This window comes from Triturus cristatus, chromosome 2_2, assembly GCF_964204655.1.
Source record: "Triturus cristatus chromosome 2_2, aTriCri1.1, whole genome shotgun sequence".
Taxonomy (NCBI): Eukaryota; Metazoa; Chordata; class Amphibia; order Caudata; family Salamandridae; genus Triturus; species Triturus cristatus.
Genome location: NC_140582.1, coordinates 1,043,758,211 through 1,043,785,530, shown reverse-complemented (window position 1 = coordinate 1,043,785,530; position 27,320 = coordinate 1,043,758,211). Strand labels below are relative to the sequence as shown.

Below are 27,320 nucleotides of genomic sequence, written 5' to 3'. Positions count from 1 at the left end.
ATAATACATGAAGCGATATACTCCTAACAGTACCAGCAGGAATCTGGTCGTTATGCCAGAAAACACTGACACACCCAGGCACAATCAATATGAACATAGCTAGCATATCTCCACATGCGTGTTATATTAATTTGTTTAAGGGTTGAACGATAAGTCACTACAGTTAGAACAGTACATATATCTGTAACCTTGAACAATCTCTGATGTAATACAAAAATGGCAAAACCAAGTCCTGATTGCAGTTTCACCTAGCTGAATGTGATGTGAAAAAGGCGTTGATTTTTCAACTAAATGCGCAAAGAGAAAGCCCGAGAGTGTTGCATTATTACTTCTGGGCCCAGAGCATGGAGACAAGCCAGCATCCTTTGCTGAGGGAAATCACCTGAACTGTTACTCTTGGTTAAATCTCTCATCTTTTCTGGGGCAATTGACAGGCAACCTGAAAATAGTGATGGGAGGAGATTTTAATTGCCACTTTGAACCCCTGGAGGGCCTAATGGAGGGTGCTTTTACTGCCGAGGATGACCATTGGGGAGTCCCTCCTTCTTCATCACCTCACCCCAAAGCTTGGTCTCCGTTGGCAGTACAACTTACTTCTCTCACCCTGAATTTTGCACTAAGGGCGTGTAATGGGCGCACCCCTTCTGACACTCCTTCGGTGTGCACCTTCAACAAAAAGGGCCATGAGTCAAGGCTGGACTACATTTTTATAGATATTTCCCTGTGGCCTAAAGTTTTAGATTTTAGAGTGATCCCGAGGATAGACAGTGACCATAATGCCCTTTCCTTGGAGATCCAGCACCCAGCCCCTGCCTTAGGGACGCCAACTACCGATCTTGCAACCGATCAGGGAGACATATTACTCACCACAAGCAGGCGTCGAGTGAAATGGGGGAAGATAGTTGAGAAAGAAGAAGTTTTAACAAACCTCTATGGGATAGCACTCCCTAGGTTCCAGGAGGTGGACGCCCTCATCAACCAACCTAGACCCGCAGATTATAATGAGAGGCTATCTGGTATTCACCAGGCCCTAGTAAGGGACCTCGCAGATGTCTTCAACCCGGCCCTGCCTATTAGAAGGAAAAAGACTCGTGCTCCGACTTGGTATACCTCCATTTGTAGGAAAACTAAGTCTGAGCTTCTTTCTGCAATTAAAGATGGTAGTGATAAGGTGAAGATCGCTGCCCTTAGGAGGGAGTACAAGGCAGCACAGGCCAACGCAAGGGCAGAGTGGGATTGGAATCACTGGCATGACCTGTCTGGAGCCCTCAAATCTAAGATTTTAGAAAATTTTGGGCTCTTGTAAACAATGGAACAGGGGATTTGTTGTCTGCAGTAGAACCCAATATTGCCCCCTCTGTCTGGGAGGCTCATTTTGGGTCTCTATATCAAGAATCCACTCTCTGGCCGGAGGGGAGGATGGTAGAGTCCCCCTGCCTGCCAGATGTGGCCTTGGAATTTTCTTTGGGGGAGGTGAAGCTGGCATTGGAGGGCTTAGCGCTGGGGAAGGCACCGGGGCTGGACAAGTTACCCGGTGATTTGTTCAGATATCACCCTGACATTTGGGCCCCGTACTTTCTAGTCCTTTTCAATGCCATCTTGGGAGGTATGGCGATCCCTTTCTCCTGGTTAGGGGCTGAAATAGTTCCGATTTATAAGAAAGGATCCCCCTTGAGTCCTGCAAATTACAGGCCTATCAGCCTGATAGATGTTCCCCAAAAGCTTTTTGCGCGCCTCATTCTGAACCACCTATTAGACTGGGTCGAGGAAAATGACATCTTGAGTCCCTTGCAGGCTGGCTTCAGGAGAAACACATCGACCATGGACCAGATCTTCCGCCTAGTTCTCCTCTACTGGAAGACGGTGAGGATCGAGGGCGGGAGATTGTACATGGTCTTCGTGGATCTGAGGTCAGCCTTTGACCTAGTCCCGCGCAGGAAACTCTGGGAGGTGTTGGAAAAGTTAGGTATTCCCCCCCAGCTACTTAACATCTTGGTCAGGCTGCATGAGAACAACTATGCGCAAGTTAGGTGTGGGAAGGATGGTAGACTCTCATCCAGGTTTCCTGTGTGCCGAGGTGTGAGGCAGGGTTGTGTCTTGGCACCGACCCTGTTTTGTTTATTCATCAATAATGTCATCTCACATCTGGAAAACGTCAAGGACAACGACGCCCCCTGTTTGGCAGGTAGGAGGGTACCGGCAATCATGTTCGCCGATGATACCCTCCTCCTTTCAAAATCGCCAATGGGGATCCAGAGGATCCTGGATGGTTTTGGTCTCTTCTGCCACCAGCATGGGCTGGAGGTGAATACAGAAAAGACCAAGTTTATGATCTTTAACCCACCAACTAAAACTAGGCCTAATCCTACCCTGGGGACCGTTAGCCTTGAGAGGGTGTCCACCTTCACATATCTGGGGGTTATATTGCAGGAAAACTTGGCATGGGACCGACAGATAGTACGATCCAAGGCTAAACTATCCCAACTTTCGGGTGCAATCCTGAAAGTGGCTAACACTTCTTCCTTCAAGCCCATAAGCCCGGCCCTTGAAACCTATAAGACCCAGGCCAAGGCAGCGGCCATGTATGGCAGTGAGCTATGGGGACATAAAACGGTGAAGGGCCTATCAATAGTGGAAAATAGCTTTCTAAGGCGCCTTCTAGCCCTTCCAAGTGCCACGCCACTCCAGCCTTTGAGAATGGACATGGGTCTCCCCCCTATCGCAGAGGAGCTTGTGTCAAAGCCAGTGAAGTTCTGGCACAGGCTCTGGTCTACGGACGAACTCCATCATTATAGGGAGGATCTTACCCATGTCATGAGCTTAAACTCTAGCGGTAAAATCCCCTGGCTCACCTTCGTGGAAAACGAACTGTCTGCCATTAATCTCCGTGTTCTGTGGGAGGACCCTGCACGAGGCTGCCGTGCAATCTCGCGCAAGGCTCTGGCACAAATCTATAAAGCCAGGTCCCTTGCACATTTGACGGCTGCTCAAAATAGTGGCACCTTAACCTTGCAATTTTTAGAATCCAAAAATTCTTACGTTTTCGAACCTTTTATGGATTTTATCTTTCCCATCCTGGCAAGGAAATTGTATGTTCAGTGGAGGTATAGCACACTACCTATTAATTCATACACTTCGAAGTGGTCAAATGGGGGCGACAAAATATGTCCCTGCTGTAACAACCATGTGGAAGATGACCCCCATATTTTGTTTGTGTGCCCTGCATACCAAAGGCCCAGAAAATATTGGATAGCGCCAATCTGGAAGAACCTGGGATTCAGAGAGCATGCACAAGCATACAGGATTTTGAAAACTAGTACCCTGGGCCACATTGTGTTTGCTGTTTCCAAATTTCTTATGGCCATTTGGTTGATTAGAAGGAAAAAATTGTCTGAAGCTCCTTGAACTTTTTAAAGAATCTTCTAAATGTAATCTTAACTCATTCCTTGCTGGGAGAGTCGTTTTTATTCAAATGTATTTTAATAATGTTTTATTGTCTGTAATGTTTTTATTGTGTCTTTTATGGTCTATATGACCGAAATAAAGAATTTTTGGAATTGGAATTGGAATTGGTTAAATTGTGACTGCAACTTATGGTTGTAGGAGTACATCTAGGGGCAGTGTTGTCCTTCAGGAAGAGGCAGTTTTGTCCATCAGGAAGAAGCTGGGCCATGATAGGCTATGTGCTCAATCTGAGGGGATTGGTTTCTTCATGGGTCTGCTGTGTAGCTTTCCAACATTTAGGAAACACCTAGAAGGGAACTAAACATAGAGTTGGTTTGCCTCCCGTTGGATCCTTTTAAGTGAATGCAGAACCCGAGTCTTAAGTTTCTTACTTGAAAAATGAGCTTCCTGATGGATATCAGTTAGGCCAGGTGATGCATTAATTCAAGCATTTTCTTTTCAATGCTCATATATCAAGTTTCACAAAGACAAGGCCATACTTTAAACAACCTGTTGTTCATACCAAAGATGGTTGTAGGAGTTTAATCTTAACTGCAATGTGTCCTTTCTGGGTTTAAGTTACTGATGTCCAAGACAGATGGACTGCTGCATACATATCTGTTCATTTCAGAAAGTCAGCAGTTTATGGCATCTAGAAGGCCCGGGCGGAGACACGCCATGCCTAAGGCTACCATAGCCAGATGACTCAAAGACCACATCAAGTTTGCTTAACTCAAAGTGGATATGCAACTGCTCACTCAAGAGGGAGGGTCGCCATGGTGGCTTTTTGAGGCCAGTATACAAGTCATGGACATTTGCAGAAGCTCAACATGTAAATGATCCTTGATCTTGCTCAAGCATTCCTGTCATGTTGATGTAAAAGCCAGTGATGCCATGAACTAAGCACTGCTGAATATGCTAGAACGCTTTACCTGCCTCTTCTTTATCTATTGCTTGGGATTTTATTCAAATGGGATGTGAACCTCTAAATAATCCCATGCATGAGAAGTAGAAGTTACTTACCTGTAAAGGTAGTAGATCCAGCATTAATATATTTATTAGATTCACATGCATCCGTCCATCCAGTGCTCCCTGATGAGGAGTTTGCTGCAGTGCATTGGAAAATAGGAGCACAACTGCTCACTGAGCTACAAGCAAATGGTGAGCTTCAGTGACTGTAGAATAGAGTCCCTTTTGCTTAGAAGCAGTGATTGTTTCAGGTTTTACAGGGGGGATTCCCAGCTTGTTAGGAGCGATCAGAAAGCATAAAATATAAACCATACCAATCCTGGATAACCCGCTTTACAAGTAAGTAACTTATGCTTTCCTCTCATTGGATGCAATATCAAGCAGTGCTGAGCACACAACTGCATAGCACTTTTTTACCACAGACCTACTGCTCTCGCTAACCAGCTACGCACTTTGACGGTGAAAATGTACATTTATGAGGTGTATTACCCCCAAATTGTCCTCTCCTGTTAGATCCAATATGATGCAACTACTTTGCAAGGCTGATCCAATAAGATTAACTCTTTGGCTCAAGCAACTTTAAATGACCATTTTATTAAAGAAACGCAAAGTAATTGTATTTGTTGTTTTTCAACTCCAATTATTCTGTCCATTTAAAACATGCAACATTCCAAAAATCTCATCAACGGTTTCAAAATCTGTTTTTATTTTAACTTTTAACCACATAAATGGTTTATACCATGTGCCTTCTTTGGCCTTAGGACTACTTAGTAATATAGAAATTAGAGAAGAGCGAGTTGTGGGGCAAATCAAAGGCAGGCTAACTCAATATAAAAATAAGTCACATTTCACAGTTTCCCGCTCCCTAAGGGCCTTCATCATATCCTTGAGTCTCCTTAGCTTTAATAATTAAAATGTGTTTTACCTAACCAGCCCCCTAGACACACGTGACCCCGTCTGAAGAATGTGGCATCAGCAACCTTGTCCAGCACCCTAAGATTGGTCTCGGCCTTGATGTACCTGCGGTGGGCATTGGTGTGAGCGCACTCTGCTCTTCTTTGTAAATTCCACTCTAGTTGTACAACACTATGGCTGTTGTCATGTCTCTCTTCTATAACCACTAGTAGTTGTGCCTTCTTCCCACTGCAGCACAGCCTGAACCTTAGCTATTAGTTTCTCACTTAAACTAAGTTCAGTAAGTTTCTGCTCTGACATTTCATTGCACACATTCACATTGTTTTCAATAGATTATATCCCTTGGGACACAGGAGTCCTTGTACTTAGAAAAATAACCACCATATTTCCCTGAAGACCTATGGACAGTAAATTAGAATCTCATATCCAGGAGCCGGTCTTGAACAAGGACTCGTTATTTTGGTTGTATTTGCCTCTGAGTTGTGGATACTTTGCCAAACTAAGCCATATGAGACGATCAGCAAATCTCACCTGTTGTACTCTTCTCTTCTTTGCTTCTGCAGATCTCGGCATACTGTTCTTGGGTGAGCTCTGCATTCATGAAGGAGGTGTAGGAGATATAGGGAGATATAGGATTGAGATTCACAAGTCTCTCTGCTCAGGATGCTCATTGATGTGTTGTTTCAGAGCGAACTACTTATTCCCCTTCAGGTCTGCTTCAGTGCCTTCTAGGCAATAGATCACAGGGAGACGGCCTCTTAAGGATCTAAAGAACAGACTTGCTTTGTGTTCCAGGGGCACATGTTTTGGCTCCAGACTTGTTGGTTACACCACATCACAAACCACTTTTAATATCCTGCTCCCCTGATTTCAGTTCTTACTCTGACAAGTCGAAGAACTCCCATGCGTACTTCTAAAGGTGAGACTACCCATTGGCAGAACACTGTTTACAAACATATTTGGTGGATACCCCAACCTGTAGTTACAACTAGGCAAGCACCACGGGATGCAAAGCTTGTTATTTAATATGGAACATACTGTGCCATTGCAAACTACTGGTAGCCAGTGGCAGAACATATTGACTTACTATATTCCCTTCAGTCACCTTTTGACTCTACTTGACCATTGCATATAGCCGTCTTTTCCCTTCCAGTACATTGATTTTTCTCTTTGTAAGTTTGCAGATGCTTACAAAAGCATATTATGATTTGTTTAAAGTCCTTAAATGCAACCCCTCCTAGAGCCATTGTTAATAAACGAGTTAATACTAGATTCTCTATTTGAGCTGCCAACATATCTTTAGTTCCTATTTTCATTATTTCATCAGCTGCTATCACTAAGCCCTTTCATGAACTTGCAGTGCATTGGATGTGAACTCTGTGAGATGGAATATCCTTACTCCTTGCTGTGAAGGTGATGAGTAAGCTACTAAACCATAAATGATAACCCTCAAGGTTTAAAAACGTAGCAGGTGATTTTCCTTGTAGCTCATCCCAGCCTGTTCTGCTTTACCTTGCTAATATCCGTTGACATCTGAGTCGAATTGTCACACTGGATCTCGTGGTAGCTTGCATTCTCTGCACATATTCTCTGGCACACTGGGTGAATGAACATTTGTGTAAGGGGAATAATTATTTGCAGGTCACAGATTTAGCATGTTCCACTGGTGAGACAATCTTTAATTTGTGAAAAGCAACATTATACACTTAAAACAACCCTATAGACCAGAAATGAGATTTATACTATGGAGCTTCTGCCCTGCACTATCAGAAGACCGGATCTCTGATAATGTAGTCTGTTTTCTTTGGACTCAATATTTAGTAATTGACCTCACTGATATATGATTTTGTTTTTAAATGGCATTGATTTGTTATGTGAATATTTCCATTTTGAGCTCATCGTAAAGCTATATGCATAAGGTTTGGTGGGCATGGTGTGAAGAGGTTAAGCACCTTGTATCATTTTGATGCACACACACACACACACACACACACACACACACACACACACACACACACACACACACACACACACACACACACACACACACACACACACACACACACACACACACACACACACACACACACACACACACACACACACACACACACACACACACACACACACACACACACACACACACACACACACACACACACACACACACACACACACACCACACACACCACACACACCACACACACCACACACACCCCCACCCCCCCCCCCCCCCTCTTCTGGTTTGTCCCCTGCTCAACTTTGTTGCTTGTTTCATAGATTCGGGAACAGAATTTACAAGATATAAAAACTGCTGGTCCCCAGTCGCAGGTTCTTTGTGGTTCAGTACTGGACAGAAATTTTGTACAGGTGAGTGGATGTCTGTACTTTTTGTTATTTTACATTGATATTTAGTAATTTTGTCACCTAATTGCACTATGAAATTATTTTTAATTGGCAGAGATTGTCTATATACAAGGTAAGCATCACAGGCAACCCGTTTTCTTTTTTTGTTTTAGTTTGTCTAAGGTGCTGAAATATATTCAAAGCAATATTTAAAGGCTTTAGTTGTGTAGTGCAAGCATGTAAATCAGATTCTTCCTTTAATCCCTTGCTGCAAATAGTGCATGAGAGGTTTTTATATTGCTTATTTTGCGTATCAAAACTAGTCCGGCTTTTTATTTTTTAGTACAGTTTCTCAAGCTTGTATTTTAGAAAAGGACATTCACTTACGTGGTCAGTTGTCTCTTAGGGCACAATGGGAAATTTCATTAATTGAATCCACTTGAAACATCCTGTTAATTTTCTGTTTTTAGATTAAACATTAATGTGCCCTAACAAAACTGAAATATAAGGTTAAGAATAGAGGATTCAAGGTTATGAAATTGACCAAGGCACGCTATCCCTAAATAATTTAGAATAAGCATTTCAGTTTGTTTAACTAGCTTTTAAGAAATGCAGATCAAGTAACAGCTCCTGAATCATCTTACTAAGCTGCCGACGTTTTCCATACATTTGAGTAGTACTTGAACCATCATGTGGTAGAGTTCACTACAAAACTGTAATTGTCTATGTATTTTACTGTCAGAATCCTCTTCAACAAAATATCTTTTTTTAAAGAAACAGGCAGGATAAAACACAGCAACCATCAAACCAGTTAAGTCATAAGAGAATCTAAGATACTAATAGCAAAACACAAGGTAGAATCTGTTACTCCATGAGAGAGGCACCTGACAAAAGGTCAACGTAAATAACATCAACATGGTACAATGTTGGTTCACTTGTACTCCTCTGATTTCATTACATTTTGGCAGTGTTGGACTCGTCATTAATCCCTTCAAAAGGTCACCCAGTCTCCGAAGACACTACGGGTCCTTACGAGTGGGAGAGGTGCTTCATGCAAATTCTGGTAACATAACATAATGTACAAATGCAAATTCAAAATACTACAGGATGGCTGAAGTTCAAAATAAGGCAGTCTACGGTATGAATGATCTTGTAATTAATTGCTGGAGCATCTCCATTCCTGCGGGAGCGATCCAGCAATGACTGTAGGGCATTATCACAATACATTTGATCTTATTGGCATGTTCAAGTCACAACGACAAATTCTGTTTGTCTATCAATAATAGGTGCAAATTCATCCAGTAACACTGATATAAACCTCATCTAGAAGATGCACATCACAACAACTTTGATTTTGTAAACTTTATTTGGGGCCCAAGTAACTTTAGAAGTGTTGTCTTACTTTAACAAAGTTTGACTAGTGGTATTGTAGCCCAGCATCAACCCTTTTTAGTGTGGTGTTTGTGTGCATGCCATTCCTTCTCCTTAACTGCTGTTTTATCTGCTCATCCCTGTTGCTTGCATGCTCTGAGACAGCTTAAAAATGCTTTTTCTTGAATTCTAAAAAAAGGCCCCGTCTGGTTTGCTGTGTTTACTAAATTTACCGTTGCAGGATGCACCCCTCTCAGACTGCACGGAAACTATTGAAGGGCTCGATCTCTCAGAGCAGGTCTTTAGTCCAGCTAAAATCCACTCAGTTAGAAAGGTACTTACTGCCCTATAATTAACTACCTTGATGTTTCCTGTTTCTGATCCTAATACTCTCTTATTTCATCCATATTGCAGCTCTTTCTTTTATCATATTAGTTTGGTTAGGTAGATTTGGATGTTTCAAATCAATTTGAATTGATGCATGCATTTGTTATGAATTGTAAAATGTATTTCGTTTTGCAAGTGCCAGTTTTTAATGCTTGTTGTATAATGAAAATTTGTTGTCCAGTAGTATAGTTACTTCCAAAAAATAGCTAACTGTGGGTAATTTTTACAGCTAGAACTTGTTCTAGATTCCGTAGCGTTGTGTCCAAAAAACATGTTTGACAATTCCTATTTTAGACATTACCAATGGGATCAGTCAATGTTACTCCTTATAATACAGACGGTAAGCTCGCAATGCGTCAACGTTTGCTAATTTTGTTTCCTTCCCTTGAGCTTCTTGATAACCAGGGCCAGTTTGTAGATTAGATTCAAAACAACAATTCGAATCTGAGCATAAACTTCCCACCAGTAACCAGCTGCCAAAGGTCAGAGGGCAATTTTTTAGGGACTTTGACATTAAGCGGTCTTAAGTTTGGTGGAGAATATTTGTTGTCAGGAAAATTGTTACACTGTGTTGTCTATAATTTCACTGCAAAGAACACCATTTATGTCTCGCTCTCAGTCTAAGCATTGGTACAAGAATCATACATGTCTTCCACTCTAGCACTAGGGGTAGGAGGCTTGCATGGATTTGAAACCAAAACATAGAACACACGAATGGTGAAATGGAGGGCTTGTTGCTTCGTGGATGTGAGATTGGATCCTGGCACAGGATAGGGGAGTAATCACCATATTTGGGATGCTGATTTTGAGCCAGGTAATGATTGCTAAGAAAGCAGAGACATGACATGCAAAACATATTTCTGCCTCCTACATGGGATTTTGTCACCTAATTGCACTATGAAATTATTTTTAATTGGCAGAGATTGTCTATATACAAGGTAAGCATCACAGGCAACCCGTTTTTTTTGTTTGTTTTAGTTTATTGTCTAAGGTGCTGAAATATATTCAAAGCAATATTTAAAGGCTTTAGTTGTGTAGTACAAGCATGTAAATCAGATTGTTCTTTTAATCCCTTGCTACAAATAGTGCATGAGAGGTTTTTATATCGCTTATTTTGCATATCAAAACTTGTCCGGCTTTTTATTTTTTAGCACAGTTTCTCAAGCTTGTATTTTAGAAAAGGACATTCACTTGTGTGGTCAGTTGTCTCTTAGGGCACAATGGGAAATTTCATTAATTGAATCTATTATAAGGATGACATCCTGTTCATTTTATATTTTTAGATTAAACATTAATGTGCCCTAACAAAACTGAAATATAAGGTTAAAAATAGAGGATTCAAAGTTATGAAATTGACCAAGGCACGCTATCCCTAAATAATTTAGAATAAGCATTTCAGTTTGTTTAAACTAGCTTTTAAGAAATGCAGATCAAGCAACAGCTCCTGAATCATCTTACTAAGCTGCCGACAGGATAGGGGAGTAATCACCATATTTGGGATGCTGATTTTGAGCCAGGCAATGATTGCTAAGAAAGCAGAGACATGACATGCAAAACATATTTCTGCCTCCTACATGAAGTCATACACCTCCACTACCGATATTGATCTGATGTGAACAGTCCCTAAATCCTTTAATATACCATGCCATTGAACAGAGACCTTAGGGATAGCTTGTAAATAGCTAAAAGATGTTTTGACTTGAAAAAGTATTGAGGTACAAAAGCAAAACAACAAAGGCATACAGTATTAACTAAGGTCAAAACAAGGATGGGTGCTGGGATCATGCCTCATTACAGGTTCAACTTTACTTCCAATTCAACATGGTCGACCCAAAAAGCAATATTAACATCAAACAAACATTTGCAATGCAATCAGTCTTGCCTTTGGGACCTTGTATGTATTTAGCTATGCAGCACATTAGCCTGGGTGCTGAAACATCTACAGTTCTTTAACATTGAGGGAAAGTAAGCACCAAACTGCGTGACACGCCAGGTATAGGAACACATGGAGAGAAATATTGCCTTTCAGCGGGAAATGGTATAGTGCAAAGCTCTGTTTTTAATATAAAATCAGGGCCTTCGGTGGTCATATCACTGAAAATACAAGATTTGAAAAAAATATTATTGTCTACGGGTGCTCGTGGAAGACAATTTCTATGGACTGGGATCTAGAGAATGCTAAAGTGATTCCAGTATTTTACTGACCTCTGCTGGTCGTTTTCTATCAAGAAAGTTAAATAGAAGCAGTTGCCAGACAAATAAAAAAAACAAAGTCCCTCAGCAGAAAGCAATTCTGGTATGTTACTGAACTCTACTGATCGTTTTCTATCAAGACAGTTAAATAGAGGCAGTTGAACAGAAAAGAGTCCCTAAGCGGAAGCAGACAAGTCCTAGGGCTGAGCTTCAGAGCCCACAAAGTACACGCACATACAAGTATATACTAAAGTATATACAAGAGGTCTAGAATGCTCGAGCTAAAAAGTAACCATGAGTTTTTGAGTCAAAAAGGTCAATCATTCTATGTTGAAAAGAAAAAAATATCTTTAAATTGTTTACATATTTGGTGTTACCAAAGATAGAAGAGGCCTAAAGAGGAACTGAGGCTGAACATGTGCAGATATGTTATTATACTAGAGAGGTCTGAAAACATAAAAAAGCAGAAAAAGGCAGCAAGAAGAGGCTGGGCACACGATGCTCATTTTTGATTTCTTTTGTTTTTACAAGTTCTTTATTGTAAAAGGCATAGAACACATAACTTCAAAGTAGCCCATGAGGTATTGGACACATAATACTATGGTATCCCCGTTGGGGTTAGCATCGATACCAAAGATATATTGGTTTCACACCAGGCACAGTCAGTCACTGGTTCCCCAGTGTTCTGTTATATTGATATGTATATTGCGCTAATCACCCTAGAGGGCAGGTGTGTGGGCTCCAAGGTGCGTATCTGAAGCGCCAGGTCCTCGATTTGTTGCGAAAGTGTTTGTTGCAAAAAACCCTTGCTGCTCCCAATGGAGGAACGATCTATTAAACTGTATGGAGATAACCTGACATCGTCTGCAATGTGGGTGAACAGTCATCACTGCCCCCTGTTACTATAAAAAATGTTGGGGGTGGTTTAGAGTCAAAGATAAGATAATGATCCCACAGCATTGGGTCTGTATCTTGGGGAGAGTGAATGTGCCAAGGGGGCAGAGGGACGGCAAGGATCAGGAACTAAGAGGCGTGCACCTCGCGCATGTGGTGTGTGGGAGTTGCAATGGTCAGTGGAATGACATTCCCTGGGGATTAAAAAAGAACATAGCTTCCTTCATGGGGGCCTGTGATCTGTTTTAGCTATTAGCTGTTTTAAGTATATGTCTCAAGAGTCACGTTGTGGTGGGTCCCTCTGTCTTGTAGCTAGCAAGTGCCAGGTTGTGACTTCCGGTGTCATCTACTTAAACAGATCCCATAGCCAACCTGCACAGAAGGTGCATCTGGGGATTTCCAGGCCATGGTGATGCAGCGTTTTGCTAACACATATGCCAAGTCGAGAAATGATATGGCATACATGTTTAAATGCGTATGCAATGTGATCCCTGGTAAACACAGCAAAGGGTCAGCGGGCAATGTACATCCAGTAATATCTGACAGAGTCGACGTTACCACTTCCCAGAATTTCCAAATGATGGGGCAGGTCTACACCATATGGTAGAAGTCCATCTCATAATGGGGGCATTGTGGGCATCCAGGGGATATAATCTGGATTATACAATGGATGCACAAGGGTTTAAGGTAGGTCTGATGAAGGTAGTTTAATTGAATATAATTTAATCTTGTGTTCCTAGATAATGTGCGTACATGCTCAAGTGCTGTGGCCCTTTGTTGATATGTGATGTCTTGGCCCTTTGTGGTTACCTATTTGTTCTTAACAGTGGGTAATTTCATAATGTGGTGTCTAGTAGTGCTTTTGGTTACCTATTTGTTCTTAACAGTGGGTAATTTCATAATGTGGTGTCTAGTAGTGCTTTATACAGCACCGTGATAGCCCACTTGACATTCCCATGGGTGAGTAGTGTCTGCAGGGGCTAGGAAGAGCATGCTTCAGACACTCTGGCCCCATAATAGTCCTATTGCGTTGTAGATCTGAAAGAAACACGTTAGTTAGATTCCTCACCTTAGAATATCCCCAGGCGTCAGACTGGATCCGGAAGATTTTTCGTCAGCAATACCCCTTGCGCGTCGCTAGGCGTCGTCTGCGGCTCCGCGTCCGTCGTCGGCGTCGTGCGCCGGAATGACGTCGTCGGAGTACTTAGACGCCGCCCTCGCGCGCTGACGTCAGTTCTTCTTTTTTCCGCGCCAGTAAGCGCAGATCCGGGAGAGCTACCCCTTTAGTCAATTTTTGACTAACTTTTTGATCCTTTTTGATCCTGTCTATCGACACCGGTGCCGGTAGGATGCCTGGGTTTAAAGCCTGTACGGACTGTAGCCGATTGATGTCGGTTACGGACCATCACCGCCGGTGCCTGTACTGTTTGGGCCTCGACCACGACGCGGAGTCGTGCTCGGACTGTAAGGCCCTGACCTCGAAGGCTAGACGGGAGCGGTCCCGTAAGCTTCTCGAGATCCGCCACTCGGCTCCGCGCGCCTCTCGATCCCGGTCCAGGAGGTGGTCCAAGGATCGGTCGCGGAGCCGCAGCCGACGTCACCATCGGTCGTCGGGATCAAAGTCTTCGGGTAAGTCGAAGCATTCCAAGAAGTCCAAGAGACGACATCGCTCTTCGGACTCCCCTCGCCGGTCGCGCGACTCGGTCGAGGGTCAGGGTGGTTCCACCCCCGCGGCTCCGGCGGAGCCGCAGGCGCCGCGTCCGTCCCCATACCCTCCGGTCCCTGGGACTAACGCGACGCCGGCGGAAGTCAGTGCCTTCCTCTCGGCCATGAGGAACATGGCTCCGCCGTCGGCGCCCGCTGGTGCGCCTTCGGGCCCCGCGGACCCGACTGGGTTGCCTTGCCAGCCGGCGGCTCCGGCCCCGGCGCCGTTGACGGCTCCGGCCTCGACGCCGCAAGCGCCCGAGGGACCCGTTCTCGAGTCCCCGTCGACGCCGGTCAACCTTGTCACTCCTCCACCGGCGTCGACTCCGGTTCCACCCCCGACGTCGACTCCGCTCGACGCCGTGCCCCAGTTTAGTCCCGGTCCGGGCCCGGCGCCGGTCCGGCGTCGATGGACGCCGAGATCGACGCCGCTAGAGACACATTTTGTCTACCGCCCGGCTCCGTTACTTTCTCCTCTACACCAGGAGTCGGATGAGGGGGACTACTGGGAGGGATCCGAGGATCCTATGGCCCATCAGGCCCAACTGTCCCAGGACTGGGCAGATGAACTGGGGGAGGCCAGTGGTCTGGATACCTCGCCAGACACTGGATTCATCTCTCCTCCGACTGTGGCTTCGGAGGAGGGTGCTGCTTTCTCCGTGGTGCTGCGCAAGGCGGCCGCAGCCCTTGGGCTTGAGCTACCTGCCGTGGCTGTGAGGACGAACGTCCTCACTGAGGTGCTTCAATCTGCAGCAAGCTCCACTGAGCCTCTGCTGCCGTTCAATGAAGCCCTCACTGACGTTCTCCAGGGCACCTGGTCCAAGCCCTCCACAGTTCCTCCTGTGGACAGGAACGTTGCCAGGCGCCACGCCCTGCTCCGGGCGACCCCAGTTTTCTGTCCCAACACCCTACCCCTGAGAGCCTGGTTATCCAGGCCTCCACCTCCCAATCCTCTTTCCCGACCGCCCCGCCGGACCGGGATTCCAAGAGACTGGAGCAGTTTGGCAAGAAACTGTTCTCATCCCTTAGTTTGGGCCTGCGGTCTTTGAACACCGCTTGTCTCTTGGACCGTTATTCCCACTCTCTGTGGGATGCGGTGGAGGACGCGCGGCCCCTGTGTCCGGAGGAGGTCCGGACACGACTTACCCAGGCTCTGGCCGATGGGAGGGATGCCGCGCGACATGCCATACGTTGTGGGCTTGACACCACGGACTCGCTGGGTAGGGCCATTTCCACCACTGTGGCGCTTCGACGTCACGCCTGGCTGCGGTCCACGTCGTTTTCCGGCGATGTCCAGAGCACTCTCATGGACATGCCGTTTGATGGCACTCGCCTGTTTGGCGAGAAGGCGGACAGTGCACTGAACCGCTTTAAGGACTCCCGGGCTACGGCCAAGTCCTTGTGCCTCTCGGCCCCGCGGTCGCAATCTTCCGCTTTTCGCCCCTTTCGTGGCCAAGGAAGGGGTGCCTCCTCGCGTGCGCCTAGCCACCAGCCGCAGAACCAACCTGCGCGCGGTCGCGGACGTGGTTTCCGCCGAGGCGGATCTGGAGGACGACGAGGTCCGCCCACATCCACCCCGGCAGCATCCGCCTCAAAGCCTTCCTAGTCCGAGCTTTCAGGCCCATTCCACGCCAGTGGGCGGCAGAGTTCACCATCACCTTCTCCACTGGCGGTCCATCACATCGGACAGGTGGGTGCTGCAAATCGTCCGAAGGGGCTACTCCCTCCCCTTCGAGACGACCCCTCCAGCCATGCCACCGCAGCACCACCGTATCTCGGGGGATCACTTGCATCTTCTCCACGAGGAGGTTTCCGCCCTCTTGGCCAAGGGGGCCGTCGAGCGCGTTCCGAGCCCAGAAGTAGGTCGTGGTTGTTATTCACACTACTTTCTGGTTCCCAAGAAGGGCAAAGGGGGCCTCCGCCCTATCTTGGACCTTCGGAACGTCAATGCCTTCCTCCGGAAGGAAAGGTTCAAGATGTTGACTTTGGCTCAGGTTCTAGCTGCCCTAGACCCCGGAGACTGGATGGTAGCGTTGGACTTGCAGGACGCTTATTTCCACATCCCCGTCCTGCCGGCCCACCGGCGTTACCTGCGGTTCACGGTGGACCACGAGCACTTTCAGTTTACCGTGCTCCCCTTCGGCCTCACTAGTGCCCCTCGGGTGTTCACGAAAGTGATAGCGGTGGTCACAGCTCATCTGCGCAGATATGGGGTTCCAGTCTTCCCCTATCTCGACGACTGGTTGTTGAAGGCGGGCTCGCCCCAGGCAGTCGTCTCCCACCTCCAGACTACGGCGGATCTCCTGCATTTGCTGGGGTTTTCCATCAACGTGCCGAAGTCACACCTGAGTCCCTCTCAGAAGCTCCTCTTCATCGGAGCGGTTCTCGATTCGGCGCAGTTCCAGGTCTATCCACCGGAACAGCAGGTCCGGGATATACAGGCCCTGATTCCCATCTTTCGGCCTCTATCCTGGGTTTCGGTCAGGCTAGTGTTGCGGCTTCTGGGGCTGATGGCCTCCTGCATCCTACTAGTGCATCACGCCAGGCGGCGCATGCGGGCTCTGCAGTGGGACCTTAAGTTTCAGTGGGCCCAGCATCACGGCAACCTGTCCGACCATGTCTTGATCTCGGAGGGCACTGCACAGCAGTTGCAGTGGTGGCTCACGGACCGCGATTGGGTCATGGGCAGGAGCCTCTCCCTTCCCCAACCGGAGCATGTCGTAGTGACGGATGCGTCCCTCCTGGGATGGGGTGGCCATATGGGAGAGGCGGAGATCAGAGGCCTCTGGTCTCCGGCGGAGTCTCGTCTCCACATCAACCTGTTGGAGTTGAGAGCGATCCGACTTGCACTGAAAGCCTTCCTTCCCTCTGTCAGGGGCAGTGTCGTGCAGGTGTTCACGGACAACACCACCGCCATGTGGTATTGCAACAAACAGGGCGGGGTGGGGTCGTGGATCCTTTGTCAGGAGGCTCTGCGCCTCTGGACGTGGCTGGAACACCAGGGCGTCACCCTAGTGGTTCAACATCTGGCGGGCTCTCTGAACGCCAGAGCGGACGAACTCAGCCGCCGGTGCATGATGGATCATGAATGGCGTCTGAACTCCGAAGTGGCGCAAGGTCTCTTTCAGCAGTGGGGAGAGCCTTGGTTAGATCTATTCGCCACCGAAGAGAACGCGCAATGTCAGCAGTTCTGCGCGTTGGAATTTCCAAGGCGGCACTCGCTCGGCGACGCTTTTCGTCACGAGTGGAGTTGCGGTCTGTTGTACGCCTTTCCGCCTATACCACTTCTGCCCAGAGTGCTGAAGAAGATCAGGCACGACCGGGCCCAAGTCATCTTGGTGGCTCCGGATTGGGCACGAAGATACTGGTATCCTGAGCTACTCAGTATGTTGACCGATCCCCCGATACGTCTGCCCCTTCGGGAGGATCTTCTGTCGCAGCAGCAGGGGACGGTCCTCCACCCGAACCTGTCCAGCCTCCACCTCCATGCGTGGAGATTGAGCGGCGGCAGTTGATGCCATTCGACTTGCCTCCTGAAGTCTGTGATATCATTCTGGCAGCCAGGCGTCCCTCCACAAAGACTGTATACGCCTGCCGGTGGAACAAATTTGTGGCATGGTGCACAGCAAAGGCTGTGGATCCCCTTTCCGCCCCTCTTTCTGAGGTTCTCCTCTTTCTTCTTTCTCTGGCCCGGCAGGGCTCTGCCCTGGGCACCCTGAAAGGTTATCTTGCTGCCATCTCTGCCTTCTTGCGGCTTCCTGATCAGCCTTCTCTTTTCAAGTCCCCTGTGGTTACACGCTTTCTAAAAGGCATTACTCACACGTTCCCTCCTGTCCCTTTTGTAATGCCTCAGTGGGACTTGAATCTGGTCTTGACATTCCTGATGTGCGCTCCCTTCGAGCCTCTTCACAATTCTCCTCTTCGTCTTCTGACTCTTAAGACTGCTTTTCTGGTAGCCATCACCTCGGCTAGACGGGTGAGTGAGCTCCAGGCTTTATCTTCAAAGCCTCCTTTTCTGTCTGTTCATCCGGACAAGGTTGTCCTTCGGCCTCGTCCCTCCTTTCTTCCGAAAGTGGTGACTCCATTTCATCTTGGGCAGTCTGTCACCTTGCCCACCTTCTTTCCGCCTCCGCATCCTTCCAAAGATGAAGAGAGGCTCCACGGTCTGGACCCAAAACGTGCGCTCTCCTTTTATTTGGACCGCACAAAGCAGTTCCGGGTGGACGACCAACTTTTCGTTGGATACGTGGGTGCTAAGAAGGGGAAAGCTGTGCACAAACGGACCATCTCTCGGTGGGTCGTTTTGTGCATCAAAATTTGTTACTCTTTGGCTAAAAAGGACCCTCCTGTTGGGCTGCGCGCCCATTCTACTCGGGCCACAGCGGCTACTACTGCCTTGGGACGGGGAGTCCCTTTGCAGGACATCTGTCAGGCGGCGACGTGGGCTTCGCTACACAAGTTTGCCAGGCATTATTGCCTTGACAGCCAAGTCCGGAGGGATGGCTTCTTTGGCCGTTCTGTCCTCCAGGACTTTCTGGTGTGATCTTGGTTCGCAGACCCACCACCGGGGATGGTATTGCTTGGGTATCTATTCTAAGGTGAGGAATCTAACTAACGTGTTTCTTTCAGATGAACAAGTTACTTACCTTCGGTAACGATGTATCTGTAAGAAACATTAGTTAGTTAGATTCCTCACCGACCCACCCATCCTCCCCGTTCTGCGAACTGACATATAGGGTTAAGGTTATCCTTTTCAGGCCCCTAGATTTTATTTTTGGCACCAGTGTCGGTCTTTGCATGGCTCTGCGTTCCTGGCGCGGAAGGCTATGTACAAGAACTGACGTCAGCGCGCGAGGGCGGCGTCTAAGTACTCCGACGTCATTCCGGCGCACGACGGACGCGGAGCCGCAGACGACGCCTAGCGACGCGCAAGGGGTATTGCTGACGAAAAATCTTCCGGATCCAGTCTGACGCCTGGGGATATTCTAAGGTGAGGAATCTAACTAACTAATGTTTCTTACAGATACATCGTTACCGAAGGTAAGTAACTTGTTCTTCAGGAATTGTATGTACACATAGGTCTCCCAGTGTGACGAGGCCAGCATCTTCTCACCATCTGATATTCTGGTGTGCAGTCACCCTACGAAACTCGGTCAGTAAGGCATTGGGCAGCGCTTGCTTTGAACATATATGAGCCAGCAGCATTTTGCTGTTCCAGTCAGCTGGCCTGGGTAGAGAGCCGCGTGCTGAGGATCCATCAACTAGTTTATTATCATACCGTACCCCAAGTCTTTCTTTACAATCGTTTGCTCGGGGTATGGTGGTATCTGAGGGACAGCGCATCGGCCATTGCTGTTGGCCCGCCGCATGATAGAGCTTGTAGTTTGGTGCATCCAACCCACTTCGTTCCAGGGGGCGAATAATTCTCTAATTGCCACCATCTTTCTGCCGGACCACAAAATCAGGTCGGAACAGAGAGCGTAAGTCTCTGAAAAAGTGCTTGGGAAGATTGACCAGAACAGCAGAAAAAGTGATATAGTAGCCTAGGAAGTGCCATCATATTGGCAATCGCCACCCAACCCATTGGCGATAATGGCAGGGAGCTCCAGAACGCCAAAGAGCTGCATATGCCGGCTACAACCGCCTCCAGGTTTCTGTGTATAAGGTCATCCTTGGAGTGGTAGATGTTCACACCCAGGTATCAAAAGGTGTCTGAGTACCATTCCATTGCCAAGTTACAGTGCCTCCTACTCTGCTTGCGTGAGTTTTCGCATAGGCAACAAACCGGATTTTGTCCAGTTCAGCCGCAGACCTGACGACTTTCCAGAGTCGTCTACTACCTCCATTACTTGTGGAAGGCCTCTTCCCACATCTCTAAGATACACCGGTGCATCATCGACCTATAGCGAGATGACGACCCAGGAGTTACTGCTCAGTATCCCCTACTGCAGGCCCTTCAGGCGAAAGAGGCCTGTGAGGGACGCCATAGCCCGATCAAAAATGATCGGTGACATTGAGCACTCCTGCCTGGTGTCTTTATGTATCTTGAACGCAGCAGAGGTTTCTCTACATGTAGGCACTCACACTAATGGTAGGGTAAAGACCAGTGCCATCCAACGCACTAACTCCTGGCACAGTCCCATTCTCCCTAGCACTTCCCTCAAGTAGGGCCAACCCAAAGTGTCATAGGCCTTCTTGATATCTAGAGAAAGAGCTGCTCATGGCAGAGGTATCTGTGAGTTCTCTTCCATCAACAGGAAGAGGTGCCTTAGATTTAGGAATGTGTTTCTTCCTAGGATAAAATCATTCTGATCTTTGTGGACCAGTGTGAAGAGGCAGGGTAGCCGTCCATTCGCGATGGCCTTTTCTAAGATCTTGTAATTCATGTTTAGGAGTGATAGCGGTCTGCAAGAGCGCACCTCCAGTGTGTTTTTACCCAACTTGGGTAGGATTACAATCATTGCTTCCTGCAGGGTCGCTGGGAGGACACCCTCGTCCCTTGCCCATTGGTATATCTTGTGTGTCACACTACTTAAACACAACTTAAACCAAAATTATATGTGGCCTTTGTAGATTTCAGGGCTGCCTTTGATCTTATTCAACGAAATAATTTGACGGGTTCTGTCAACCATGGCTGTCCCTACCAATCTTTTTCGGCTTATGACCTCATACTAAAAATGTTGCTCAAGTTTGATATGGCAGCCAGGGTGAATTAACTGAACACATCCCTGTCGAGCGTGGTGTCCGCCAGGAGTGCGTTCTTGCACCCACACTATGCACTTTATATATGAACGACATAGTGGATGTACTGTTGAACTGTAAAAACGATTCCCTGATTTGAATAAGAGGAAGATTCTTATTTTATTTGCGGACGATTCCTTACTTATTTCTAAAGCCCCGATGGGTCTTCAAATACCAATTGACAAGTTTCAAGGGTTTTGTCGGTCAAGGGGCCTAGAGCTTAACATAAACAAAACAAAATGTTCGAGGCATATGAGCTGCAGATTACACACTTTTGCATAGATCGCCATCTGGTGTTGGGCCCGGATGTTTGCAGTTTGTTTTTCCTCTTGGAAAGTCTTTGGAAGTCATGAGGTCGGTGACTCCTCCCTTGGATCGTATTGCGCATGGGCTTCGGCTCCATCCTCAGATAGTTTTTTTCCGCCATCGGGCTCGGATGTATCTTCGCGCTCCGGTTCCGAACATTTCCAGTTCGACGATCGAAGCGGAATCCTCGCTTATCGCGGTATTGTTCAGATCCAGATCTTCTCAATCACCTTCTCTTCGACACATCTTCGATTCCAGTCGTCGACGGCGGCCTTCGGGCCTACCCAAGCTCCGGTCCCGGCTGATGGAAAGAACTCCTTTCAAGAAGTGCCCTCGATGTGGGTCCAAATTCCCCCACACCGATCTTCGTGAGGTGTGCAACCTCTGCCTCTCCCCTGAACACAAGGCTCGAGACTGTCCGGCCTGTAAGTCTTTCAGATCGAAAAAGACTATTCGAGATCGAAGAGCCAGACGAAACATGGCGCACTCCTCGACCTCCGTTCTAGTCGACATCTTCGGGGACGACGCCGAAGATCCAGGACAGCAGCACACCGAAGAGGACCTCGTCAGTGCTTCCGAAGCCGACGACTCAGATGTGGAGGACATCACCCCGGCGCAGAGGGTCGTGAGTACTATACCCCCTCCCACACCCGCGCCCACACCCAAAAAGGCTTCGGTCACGCCTTCGCCTCCGGACCTAGGCAAGACCAGAGACACTGCTTCACACACCCCACCTTAGGGTCCGGTGAAGAAGCCAAATAAGCCTTCCGGCGGCTCGGGCTCGAGTCAGCCCTCCAGCGGTGCCGAGAAACACACTTCGGCACCGAAAAAGAAACCGGCCTCTACCTCGACACCGAGCTCCGCACCGAAGTCCTCGGCGTCGAAACCCAGCCTTTCCGTACCGACGCCATCTTCGGTACCGACCAAACCTCATAAGGCCCTCGGCACCGACACTTCCACGCCGAAGCCCACCTCGGCACCAACCAAGAAAACGGAGGTTCCCAAGCCCAGTGCTAAGCACGGCACGGACAAGCCTAAAAAGTCATCGGCCCCGAAAACTTCGGCGCCGACGGAACAAACATTGTCACAGGAACTGTTTACACCGGATCCCTTGCAAAAAACTCTTACCAAGGATCCAAAGACTGGACATTTGGCACTCTCTTCCAAAAAGAGACATTTGGACAAACCGGCTCCGCCTCCACCTCCAAAGAGGAAGGACTCTGCTACCTCCCCTTTCAGAATGCCTTCCCCACCTCCTCCACCCTCTCCACCCCCTCCGCCTTCTCCACCCTCACCTCATCGCTCTCCGACCCCGTCTCCAGACGATGATGATCAGGGGGACCCATATTACGATCCAGGGGATGTGCCCCAAGACCCCACCCCTACAGGATCCCCAGACCCATGGGACAACTACAATAATCCAGATATTCCAGACGTCCCACAAGATGACCTTTACCCTTCCAGGCCATCTCCACTGGAAGACTCATTAGGTTTCCACCACCTACTTCAGAGGGCGGCACATTATCACGGGGTAGTTACACACTGACCCAGTAGAGGAGGATTTCCTCGTCGACACCTTTGATACCGCACATAGGTCTACCTCCATACTACCTATGCTCAAGGGGGTGATAAAACATGCGCCAGAGGTTTTTAAGGACCCAGTCACGGCTAGGGTCATTAACCCACGCATAGAAAAAAAGTACAAAGCTGCCCCCACAGATCCTGCCTATATCAAAGGGCCAGACCCACTAGATTCCCTAGTGGTTTCCACTGCATGGAAGAGGTCAAACTCCCAGGCGTCAGGCGAAGCACCACCACCTGACAGAGTCATAGCTACTGGTCAGATACAATAGGGTGCATTATGATGAATTAGAAACCATAATGCACCACCTCCCAGAAAGATACAAAAATAGGGCCAATGAATTAATTCAAGAGGGTAAGACTATAACTAACACCTCCATATGCTGTGCCTTAGAAGCAGCAGACACAGCCTCCAGGGCCATTAACACTAGCGTCCTCCTCCGTCGCCATGCTTGGCTGAGAATATCAGGTTTCAAACCTGAGGTACAGGCCTCCATCCTAAACCATCCCTTTGACCAAGAACACCTATTCGGCCCAAAGGTAGTTGAGGCCCTCGAGAAAATGAAGAAGGACACTGATACGGCGAAATCTATGGGAGCCCTGCAGTCACACCCTCCTAGGCGCTCCTTTCGCCGCTCTTCCTTTCGGAGTGCGACTAGAGGCTACTCCTCAGATAGCGCGTCCACTTCCTACAAATCCCCTACTCAGTCTACCTTCACAAGGGGTTATCAAAGAGGCGGCTATAGGGGCAATAACAATAAAGGCAGAGGCAAAACAAATACCGCCCTTTCTGCCACACCGCCTACCCAATGACTTCCCCCCGCTCCCTCCAGACCATCCCACTCCGGTCGGGGGCAGACTACAAAATTTCCTTCAGGTCTGGGAGACCATCACCTCAGACAAATGGGTGACCCAAATTATTCGCTCAGGGTACTGCGTAGAATTGACATCTACCCCCCCAAACATTCCACCCAGGCAACGCCCAATGTCACAAGAATATTCCACGTTACTAAAACAGGAGGTAATCTCCCTCCTACAAAAACAGGCAATAGAACAAGTTCCCGCCAATCAGCAAAATTTAGGGGTCTACTCCCTATATTTTCTAATACCAAAAAGAGACGAGACTTTACGGCCTATTCTAGATCTCCGGCCCCTAAACAAATACATACATTCAGACCATTTTCACATGGTAACGCTTCAGCAGGTGCTTCCGCTCCTCTCCCAGAACGACTTCCTCACCACACTGGACTTGAAAGACGCATACTTTCACATTCCGGTACACCATGCTCACAGAAAGTACCTCAGATTTGTAGTGGACGGGCAACACTACCAGTTCAAGGTGCTCCCATTCGGGGTCACAACAGCACCAAGGGTATACACCAAGTGCCTAGCGGTAGTGGCGGCACACCTCAGAAGACAGCACATTCACGTCTTCCCATATTTGGACGACTGGCTGATAAAAGCCTCGTCCTACAACCAATGTGTACACCACACCGCCACTACAATCCAACTACTTCACCAGCTAGGCTTCACGGTGAAACACCAAAAGTCCCAGCTAACACCATCCCACATAAAGCAATACCTCTGTGCCACCATAGACACCTCAAAAGCCATAGCCTACCCCAATCCGGCCAGGATTGCAAGCATTCAGGCCTTGCATCAAAGATTCATCCCTCAACACTCCCTTCCAGCAAGAGTGTTTATGCAACTGATGGGGATGATGGCCTTTTGCATTTTCATAGTGCCTCACGCAAGACTCCAGATGCGTCCACTCCAAGAGTGCTTAGCGCGCCAATGGAACCAGGCCCAACTGACAGATCTGGTGTTGGTAGACGGTCGCACCCATCGCTCTCTGCAGTGGTGGAACACCACAAATCTTTCCAGAGGTTGACCGTTCCTGGACCCGGTTCCACAAATAATACTAACAGACGCATCGCTCTCTGGCGGGGAGCTCATCTATTACACCTCACAGTGCAGGGCACATGGACGCCGCAACAAAAGTTACTCCATATCAACCATCTGGAGTTACTGGCAATCTTTCTACCCTAAAATCCTTTCAAACACAGATTTTAGGCAAGGCAGTCCTCATTCGCACAGACAACATGACGGCCATGTATTACATTCAAAAACAAGGCGGCACACACTCTCCACAGCTCTCTCAACTAGCACAAAGCATATGGAGATGGGCAATCCCACGCAAAATCTTTCTCCTGGCCCAACATGTACCAGGAGTCCAAAACACCATGGCAGATCTGCTCAGCAGACAGAGGCAACAGATCCACGAGTGGGAACTTCACCCGCAGGTTCTTCACCCGTTCTTTCAAATGTGGGGGCATCCGCAGATAGACCTCTTCGCCACCCACGAAAACAAAACATGCCCAAGCTTCGCCGCCAGATACCCACACCCATTGTCCAAAGGCAATGCGATATGGATGAACTGGTCAGACAAATTTGCGTACGCCTTTCCCCCTCTCCCACTAATTCCATTAGTGGTGCGAAAGCTACAACAGCACTCCCTCACGCTGATCCTAGTAGCTCCAACATGGGCCAGACAACCGTGGTACACCACACTGCTGGAACTCTCGGTAGTACCACACCAAAAGCTATACCTCTCACCATGCCTCCTAACCCAGAACCATGGAGAGATCAGGCACCTGGACCCAGCTCACCTCAACCTTGCGATCTGGCTTTTGAGATCCCAGAATTCGGATACCTTAACCTTCCCCCTGACTGTATGAACGTCATCAGAGAAGCTAGACGCCCTACCACTAGAGCCTGCTACGCTGCCAAGTGGAAAAGATTTGTTGTTTATTGCCATAACAACACAATCAATCCTCTAGACGTGTCTATACAACACATCATATGCTACTTACTCCATCTACAAAGGTGTAACCTAGCATATACATCCATTCGGCTACACCTCGCAGCAATTGCCGCTTACCTACAAAACAGGCAGCACCTATCACTTTTCAGAGTGCCTGCCATTAAAGCCTTCATGGAAGGCCTAAAACGAATAATTCCCCCCAGAGTACCACCCTCACCTGTGTGGAACTTAAATATAGTTCTCACAAGGCTAATGGGACCGCCCTTCGAACCTTTGCATAAATGCGAACTGCAATTTCTCACATGGAAAACAGCCTTTCTTGTAGCCATCACTTCCCTTAGAAGGGTCAGTGAGATACAAGCACTCACCATACAAGAACCTTTTCTCCAAATGCACCAGAACAAGGTTGTTCTCCATACCAACCCAAAATGCCTACCTAAAGTCATTTCCCCTTTTCATCTAAACCAATCGGTAGAATTACCGGTATTTTTCTCGCAACCTCAAACTGTTGCAGAAAGGGCTCTACACACGCTAGATGTCAAACGAGCCTTACTTTACTATATCCAAAGAACACAACCTTTCAGAAAGACTAAACAACTATTTGTCTCTTTCTCTCCACCACCCAAAGGCAACCCCATCTCAAAATCAGGGATAGCTAGGTGGATTGTAAAATGCATCCAGATTTGCTACCACAAAACAAAACAAACGCTATCTGTTCCCCCTAAAGCCCACTCTACACAAAAGATAGGGGCTTCTATGGCTTTTCTAGGGAACATCCCATTAGATGATATCTGCAAAGCAGCTACATGGTCAACACCGCACACTTTCACTAAACATTACTGTGTAGATGTGCAAACCAAGCAACAAGCTAGTGTGGGCCAGGCTGTACTAAAAACACTATTTCAAACCCCTGCAACAGATACCGGTGGTCGCCGCTAAGGTTGGGAACTGCTATATAGTCTATGCAAAAGTGTGTAATCTGCAGCTCATATGCCTTGAACGGAATATGCTACTTACCAGTATGCATCTGTTCTTGGCATGTAGAGCTGCAGATCTACACACGCCCACCCGGCTACCTGTATCTGTTCCAGTCTATCTTATTTAGATACAACACACATGGGTTTCTTCACTGTTATTACTACGCTCCATCTTTCCCTGTTGGCGAAAAACAATCTGAGGATGGAGCTGGAGCCGAAGCCCATGCGCAATACGATCCAAGGGAGGAGTCACCCACCTCGTGACTTCCAAAGACTTTCCAAGAGGAAAAACAAACTGCAAACATCCAGGCCCAACACCAGATGGCGATTATGCAAAAGTGTGTAGATCTGCATGTCTACATGCCAAGAACAGATGCATACTGGTAAGTAGCATATTCCATATGGTGTTTGAAATGGGTGCGTCAACAAATTATGTCATCCGTGTGGATGGGGAGGCACTAGAGAGGGTGAACAGTTTTGACTATCTTGGGGTTGCAATCGCGACTGCAGACTCCTGCTGCCCAGATGGCCTTGGTGCATCTCCCACACTCTAGTACCATTCTGCAAGTGGAGAGGCTTTATAGAGCACTCTGTTGCAGTTGCTGCCGACGGTCCCCAGGGTGACCATTGGGAGGTAGGCTCTTGCCATCCAGCTGACCCTTTTGCCT

The 27,320-nt window shown here is 47.7% G+C and overlaps 1 protein-coding gene across 20 annotated transcripts in view; it reads left to right on the top strand.

The window, feature by feature from the left end:
- The window catches only part of ADD1 (adducin 1), a 573,879-nt gene that overhangs the window by 472,947 nt on the left and 73,612 nt on the right, over window positions 1–27,320 (top strand). For 9 of the 20 annotated variants that reach the window (XM_085642517.1, XM_085642508.1, XM_085642515.1 and 6 more), the window contains 3 exons: window positions 7,609–7,698; window positions 7,790–7,807; window positions 9,287–9,379. In XM_085642517.1, the coding sequence (XP_085498643.1) occupies window positions 7,609–7,698; window positions 7,790–7,807; window positions 9,287–9,379 (201 nt within the window). The remainder of the gene's footprint in view (window positions 1–7,608; window positions 7,699–7,789; window positions 7,808–9,286; window positions 9,380–27,320) is intronic. The other 11 variants (XM_085642521.1, XM_085642512.1, XM_085642520.1 and 8 more) reach the window with 2 other exon arrangements.